General features: G+C 40.7%; 1 protein-coding gene across 3 annotated transcripts in view; it reads right to left on the bottom strand.

The window, feature by feature from the left end:
* Positions 1-1,969: 1,969 nt before the first annotated feature.
* adkb (adenosine kinase b) overlaps positions 1,970-8,370 on the bottom strand; it is a 130,900-nt gene continuing 124,499 nt past the window's right edge. For 2 of the 3 annotated variants that reach the window (XM_085284740.1, XM_085284741.1), the window contains 2 exons: positions 3,404-3,490; positions 1,970-3,095 (listed from right to left, as the gene is read on the bottom strand). In XM_085284740.1, coding sequence (XP_085140866.1) covers positions 2,971-3,095; positions 3,404-3,490 — 212 coding nt within the window. In that variant the 3' untranslated portion in view covers positions 1,970-2,970. Of the gene's footprint in view, positions 3,096-3,403; positions 3,491-5,961; positions 6,181-8,370 lie in introns of those variants that run through there. The other variant, XR_014893632.1, reaches the window with a different exon arrangement.

Raw genomic sequence — 8,370 nt, 5'->3', positions numbered from 1 at the left:
GTAACTTCCCATCAGATTATGAACACATACAGTACTGTACAAGAAGCCTTTAAAAAGACTTTAACCAAGGAGGTGGTGGTGGTGGTGGGGGAGAAGAGCCACATTTGATGTGTAATTTGATTTGCATTCATTTAACACTTGTCTTGTCATTTTTGCCATTATGCTGCATCTTCATCAGACACGCTCTCCTCATTACCTCCATGACCTTGATGTTTTCTGTTGACCTGCAGATCACTCACCATCTTCCTCCCCGTGCAGTCCTTGACATTTGCTTGCATCTCCTTAATGATAATTTGTGGCAAAACGTGCGCAAATAAAAATGCACATTTCCTTTTAGGTGCAGTCGTAAAACCGCAAAGAGTCCAGATTTGATGCTTTCGGGACTCGCGTCACGATGGAGGCGCTGACCAAAACCTGCCTGTGTCTGGTTATAATGAATGCCACCCTGGGCCCCAGCAGGTCCTCCACTGCTGCATGGGTCCAGGGATAATTTGAATTGGAGCATGTGCCATTGCAATCTGCCCATCCCTCCCCCACCACCACCACACACACACACACACACACACAGACACACACCCCGCCACCTCCTCCTCAATCCCTGCCAACTGCCGCACTGGTGTTCACAAACACTGCTGCCCATCTGCGGGGCAAAACACTGGCCAGGGCCCCAGTTACTCTTTTGCCTGCAATTAAAATGATGCTCAATTAAAAAAAAAAAAAAAAAAGTAGGCAAATGTCACAAAATTAAGACATTCTTCTCCCTGCTTCAAAGCTCACAGTGTGTTTAACTCAAACCTGTAAATCTTGTAGACTGGTAAGCAGAAATGGAGCAGCAAACACACAGCACAGAATCGTAAAAATGTAAATCAGATGTACAGTTTTCCATGTCTGCTTTCTTGCCTTTTGCTTTCATAAAGCAAGGCAAAAGTTAACCAGCAAAAAGTGGGGGGGAAAAGTATGTTTGGTAGTTTCCTTATTGTGGCAGGCATTCTCATTACTTAATCATGGCTCCCTCTTTTTGTGTTTGTGTTTTGCCATCTGTCATCTTGAGAAGCAAATGAACCAGCTGCCATGGAGTGTGATCTTGCCCAATCAGAAATGTGGTCCTTTTCAAAGCGCATCTGTGTGAAACCTTTAAAAAAAATGCTGATTGAAAAAAAAAAGTGTCTCAAAGTTGTTAATAACATTTTGGCTGGAGAATATTTTCACCTAGATGGCCCCAATTAGCATAAATGCATAAACGATGCCTCATTATGAAAGCGGGGCTGCGTGTGCGGGGAGTGTAAATACTGGATTCCTTCTGATGTGCTCAAAGAAAATAAAACGACAATATGATGTAACAGGTTGTGCGAGGGGAACCGAAAAAAGAAAAGAAAAAAAATCTCAATCACACTTCTTTGTAGAACAGATAAGTGTTGAATTATTTTCCACAAAACACTCGAGACACTGCCCGACACTTCTGCTGGCCCTCAGTGAATAGGACAGGAGGAGGGAGGCAGGGAGGGGGTGGTGGTGGTTGGAAAGGGCCTCCCTCTGATCCCCTTCTCCAACCCCCAGCGACAGCACAGCTGGGTACGAAGGATCAGCCTAATTTTCAGGTCCCTCTAATGACTCCAGCGAAGAGCGACCGCTAATCCCTTAAACTGAGAAAAATGATCTCCTGCAGCCCTGCAGTGCAGCTCCAGACCACAAGAGTCCAGTTAGGACCCAATAAGCATGATGAGGGGTAGGGTGGAGCAGCAGCTGAGCAGAGCCAGGACACCAGGCCCGTAATGGAGGGTGCTGAGCCATCCAAAAGTGATTAGCATGAGAGTGTGTGCCTCTGGCTGATTAAATAATGAGGAAATTCACAAACTCTGTGGGTTATAACATTGTTTTCATATCCTCTTTCTTTTTTGTATCTCCTAAAATAAACATCACCTCTGGGTTAAACAGCTCTTAGATGTCAAAATTCTCCAGGAGTCTCATGGTGGGATCAGTTGATTTATTTCAATAGTACCAAAAAAAACATGTTTCACTTTTATCTCATTATCTATTAAGATTGTCAGTACCCAATCCCTGATTGCTGCAGCACGGCAGCTAAATATTAAAGGAATACTCTGAAGTGGAAATGTGGTATTGTTTCTATTTTACAGCTCCCCCCCCAAAACAGATTACGCTGACAACTTTGTACCTTACAGCTTTGCGCTTATAGTTTTCACTGCTAATTACACCACTTCAGTGTCACTATCGTCTCTTCAGAGTGCACAAGCTCCAGTTAAATAAGCGTAATTAGCGATTTACAGGCAAAGCAGTTATTGTTTGAAAAGTAATAAATATTACGATAATTAGTAAAACTGAGAAGTGGCTTCTGTGGCAGGAATGGCTTGAGAAGTTTCTGTAAATATATCTTTATTTTTTTGGCTGTGATTCAGGGTCTATGAAGAAGTCACCAGAACCCGGAGAAACCTTTCAAACCACTCTTTCGGGATAATGCACTTCTCTGCTACTGATCAGCTTATTATTAGCTTTTATCAAGTTTCCTATAAATCACTAAAATACAAAACCCCCAGCTACGAGGAGGAGCTATTGGGACATAGTGTTTGCTCTGTAGTGGGGAAAAAATATGGATCAATGTTAGTGAAGTTTGGCAGATTATGTTGATTTGTTTCTTGAGATGTGCTTACACATTTGACACTTTCCCACAGCCTTCTCAGGCTTGCAGGTATTCAGTTTTTTTACATCCAATAGACAGATTTTAGCGGAATAAGCCTTTAAACATACACATATTTTTCCAGTATTTGACTTATATTAAAACATCAGAGCTGCTATTTTTCCTTTTTTTAACAGTTTGATAAAATAGTCAAGCTGAGGTAATTAGTCCCATGCAGTCTGTCACTGTGAATAGAAAATAAGTATACGTAAAATCCCGAAACATACAAATACAAGTATTTCTGTGGAAAAGACACGTGCGCAGCATTTTCGGGTGCATCAGTGATAATCTGGCTTCTCCGGGAAGGTGCATCCGACCCGCCTGATGATGACATTGGCAGCGTAGTGTCCGGCCCGGATGCACTCCTCCAACGCGTGCTCTTGGACCAACGCCGAGAGGAATCCTGGGTAGACAGAAGAGCAGAGGTCAACCTGTAGCCATCAATCACTTCCGAGAATAGTTTGGGGGAGCAGTTAGGGTTAAAATGAGCAAAGTACTAATTGCTTCTAGAAAAAGGGACTGCTTCTTCCTCAACAGGACATAAATGTTGGCTGTTTTATATGGCGCTATGATCAGAGTGGGGAAAAAAACAGCAGGGTAAAAGTCACACTCATATAATCTGGAGATTTTACTACATTGCATAGTTGGCCAGTACCAAAGGTTAATTGGATTGTACACAGATATGAAGATATGCACTTAATAATGCCATACCTCCAACAAAGGCATCTCCGGCTCCGTTAGTGTCCACAATATCATTCTGGTCTATGTCCAAAACAGGGAACATAGTCACCCTATCACCTACAGAGGGGACACAAGAAGACTCGGTAATTAAAGTTCAACTTCAGCGTTATTCTCTCTCTTTGTGTCTCAAGTTGTAGGCTATTATTTCTCGCACTTCGTGGGGTCATTGCACACTGTAGGGCTTTCTTAAAATAAAAAATAATTGGCTATTTTATTTTAGCACTTCTGCACGGGGGTTTTTCCTCTAATTATTAAGTACACAGCTAAAGATTATGTGCAGTTAATCGTTTTTGCTTTCGCAGGACTAGTAAATCTTCACTCTGAATCATCGTTGTCAACAAAGGTGAATATCGCAAGGTGAATATTTGCTAACACTTTTTAAAATCCATGAACTACCCAAGGAGTAAATCTGAAAACAGGAACGGCAAACAGGAGACGTGAATAATAAATGTGGCTTCTGGTCGAGCCTGGATGAACACGTTGCCGTTCGTTTTGGATGATTAGAGTAACTTCGGTTGATCTGTGACCAAATATCTAAAAAGCCAAACAACAAGCCAAGACGGAAACAGCGCTCAGTGCTGTCGGGTTCAGGTTACATTATTTACAACCACTGGTAGATTTTGTCTGCAGTGAGTGACTCATTCAGCCTCGGATAAACACTTTCAAAAACACAGACAGCAGGTGAGCGTAATACAACATACCGAAGAAATAAATAACGGAGACGTCACAGTCTATGTGAGCGTTGGAACAAAACTGTTTTTTAAACCTTGTTGTTCTCCACTGTGGGACCAGGAAGAAACTAAAGCTCTTTGCAATGGATGCCAGTCCTCATCAAACCAGCCAATCGCTGTAACTGTTTAGTGGACGGGGAAGCTGGGCTCAGCTGTGACTCACCAATTGCCCTTTTAGACCATTTAACAATTTAAGTGAGTTTCCAACCCATGACACCAAAGACAAAGATTAAAAAAAGACTCAGTAAAGGCAAGATAAGATCAAATCAGTGATAGAGTTTCATCAAACAGGACGCTGGTGCCAATTTTTATGCACACGGCTTCACAGGTTTCCTCAAAGTTCGGTTTTGAATCAATAATTGTTCCAAGATAAGACTGAACACATTACCCCGTCTTACCCTTAATGGACTTGACCTCGTGTGCATGAGTGCGTTTTCTGAAATCAACGATCACGTCTTTTGTCTTGGATGAGTTTAATTGAGGAGAGGAGACTCATCACACCATTTAACAAAATCATCAAGGACCGGGCCGGGACCGGTCTCATTATTCTGGAGAAACTAACAATAACAGAGTCATTTACACGCGTTGTAATGGTTCAGTTTTCATACCTGCTGTGATACATATTTGTGTACAGGAAAATAATAACTGTCCTCAGTCTGCGTGCTCTGTTCTTTGCTGTCTGCTGTCACCTGTTGCTACCTGCTGCTACAAGTCTCTCTTCCTGTACCTGCAAGTGCGCCTTATTGAGGCTTTATTGTGCCAGAGTGATTTCAATATTTTATGTAATGTGATTTTAATGTCTCTGCTGCTGCTCAGCATGTTTTAATTAGTGACAAATAACACAGCACAGTGTTGTCTTTAGGGTTGTGCAGTGTGATAACATATATCTGGTGATGAAATCAAAACCTCTGTTGTTTATTTTTTGACCTTGCAGCAGTATTTTCCGTCATTTTAATGCAATTTTGCAATCTTACAACACGCGGATGCAGGTGAGAACATGAATACCAGCATGAAAGGAGTTGCTAACGCTGTAGCGCGGATGTCATTTGCTCTTGCATGACCCAGTAAGCTGTCCTGTGTAAATTATGCCGCACACCGTCCTCCACAAGGGGCTCAAACAGCACAAATCTCTCCCGTTGCTTATGCAAGAACCATGTGATGCAGTATGGCGAGAGTTTACGGACTGTCAGGTGCTCAAAATAAATCCCAGAGTTAAACTGTTTAAACTTGACAATACAATGTTTGGGTTTTGTATTTTACATAGCAATATTTTATGTAATCATTTGCTTATATACAGTAAAGTAACAACCTTAGAATGTGGACATCATATAAACTTTAATAAACAGAATTTACTGTGTGATATATATCATTATCCGCATATGAGATTCTGGTCATATCCCAGAGGGAATACTTAATCCGCATGAAACGCTTACCTCCTGGATATTATGGCTAAAATAATTCTCAATTACAATTTACTTATTGTGTTTTGTCTCCATTCTGGCAAATGACAACTGTAAAAAAAGTTTCTAACTCTAACTATGCAAAAGCACAAACACCAGGTGTTATATTAATTACCATGTTATCACAGGGGTAATCCATTTTATTGCTTGCAGGTCTCATATATTGTGCTTCTTTGCCTTGTGCTTTAAATTGAAAAGGAACTATAATAGTATCTTGTAAAATGCTCTTCATTATGTCATTTTACGACTGTTTTACATGCTCAGAAATAATTAATAATCACAAAAACACTTTCTGTGGGTGGACAATAAACTGGACTGGTCATGCAACACAGAGCACCTGTATAAAAAAGCCCAAAGCCGACTGTACTTCCTCAGGAGGCTGAGGTCTTTTAACATCTGCAGGAAGCTCCTGAGGATGTTTTACCAGTCGGTGGTTGCTGGAGTACTTTTCTATGCTGTGGTGTGCTGGGGGAGCAGCACAGCAAAGAGGGACTCATCCAGGCTGGAGAAACTGATCAGGAAGGCTGGCTCTGTGGTCGGCATGAAGCTGGACACTCTGGTGACAGTGGCAGAGAAAAGGACATTAAAGAAACTGATGGACATTATGGACAATGCTGGGCATCCTCTGCACACGGCCATAAACAACCAGAAGAGTCTGTTCAGTGACAGGTTGCTTCTCCCCAAGACAAGAACTAACAGACTTAAAAACTCCTTTGTCCCACACGCCATCAGACTGTTTAACTCCTCTCTGGAGGGGAGAGGGAGGGGAAACAGGAGGACAAAGGAGGGGGGAACAACTAAGCTGTAGTGCCTCTGCACCTCACTGTACAATACCATGTGCAATACTTTTTGTAAATAGTCAACAGTGCAATAGACTCAATACTTGAAATGTGCAATTCACTTGTATTTTTATTTTTTATTCCTATTTATTCTATTTATCCCCTTTGTATATTTTATTTATATTTGTCTCTGTATTTATATGTGTGTGTGTGTGTGTGTGTGTGTGTGTATATATATATATATATATATATAACAGTTCTGTAACTGTAACTTTGGTCGTTGCTGTGCTTTTTTTGGAAGTCGAATTTCCCAGAGGAACCCACCCGAGGGATTAATAAAGTTCTATCTTATCTTATCTTAATAGCCAAGTAATAAAAAGTTAGCAAAATTCAGTGCAGGTACACGGTTGCATGCAGCAAATCATATTCATAAGCTACAATCAGTAAACATTTGGCTTTAAGTATTATATATATAAGAAAACTATGAGAACTGTTCTATTAGGTTCATTAGCAAATTAAATAATTAAGTATTATCTTAGTGTGGATGACAAGGTAAATATGATGTTAGATTAATGGACAAATTTGCAACATCCCTCATCCAAGAGCAGCAGATCCTCCAACGCTCTAATAAATTAAAAACAATCATAGAGCAGTTGTGGCTGTGACTCATTTTAGTTCAGAACAGAATCCATTAAATGAGGCTCTCTTTATTATCTTCAGTGAATTATATTGCTTCAATTATCAGTAGCATATGCACTTCAAAGAGACTTCCAGTTTAAAGGAGAGGAAGAAGGGAAAAAAAGAAACAAAATTCTACCAGATGACAAAGTCTCGAGGTGTAGAGTGACATTAAATCAGCAACTTATGTCAGAACAATCTAAACCACACACACAATCTTCAAACAATCCAAGGGCTCTGGTGCCGACGTGAACCTTCAAAAAGGTGCAGGAGACAAAAGACTGACATGTGGATAAAAGGAACAAAAGGAGTCTGACAGACCTCTTATTGAGAAAAAGAGGTTGGGAGTTTAAAGAGAACACGAGGAAAAAAAACTACAAAAAAAAACTTGTTTAATGAGGCTCCCTGCTAATCCAACAAGAGCTTATGGAATATCTGCACTGCAGATGAGACTTTGCACATTATAATATTTTTGAATACCTTTCTTTTCTCATCCTAAAGGGCAAAAGATACACAACCTGGAGCAGAGCACATGCTCAACACCCGATGTAAAGAAATTACTGCACTACGCTAGCTGAAAGACACACGTGGTCAGGTTGTGCTTGAAAAAGACATCTTTCAAGAGCAGCTTGGGAGCGTGTCACAGGTCAGGAGCTGAAGACGTATCAGATTAAGAGTTATTGTGTTTTCCTAACAACACAATCTCTTTGTAAAAGGAACCAGCCGATTGTCACTTTGATAACAAATTAAAATAATACAACAATCCTTTCAGGATCAGCTAATTACTAGCGTAACGACTTTGCTTAATTAAAGCCACAGATGAAGCTCGAGCATCCTCCTCCCTGTTCAAATGATTAACTGCACATAAATGTGCTAATAATAAATTACAGTTTGTCATCTACTCTACGCTTAAGAATCTGAAGTCGTTTTATGTGGTCGCCTTTAAGGGATGCACTTTGCGGATATAAATTCGGGCGCGTTAAAATGTGAAGCCGCTGCACTTGTTCTGCATGAAACTGGTGTTCATTAGACGACAAAAAATGCCTCTTAACAGGGAATATGTGGGTGTAAATATGTCTACGGGAGTTAAATATTAAAGCAGCAGAAGGAGGAGTCAGGTCTCATTAGGAAAACAGATCAAAAACGAGGTAACGTCTCAGAAGAAGTGGCGCTCATCTCTGTGATAACACCACCCAAAGGTGACAGAATTCATTAAAAAGGGCTCGGATCTATTAGACCTACTGCTGTTAGATGGGTCTTTTTTTTATTCCGTGTCTTACTGGCTCCTT

Source organism: Mchenga conophoros, linkage group LG8 (assembly GCF_057382185.1).
Source record: "Mchenga conophoros isolate Kocher_MC1m ecotype Shallow Benthic linkage group LG8, M_conophoros_male_GT1.1, whole genome shotgun sequence".
Taxonomy (NCBI): Eukaryota; Metazoa; Chordata; class Actinopteri; order Cichliformes; family Cichlidae; genus Mchenga; species Mchenga conophoros.
The sequence above is the reverse complement of the archived record's forward strand: the minus strand, read 5'-3'. Positions and strand labels throughout refer to the sequence as shown.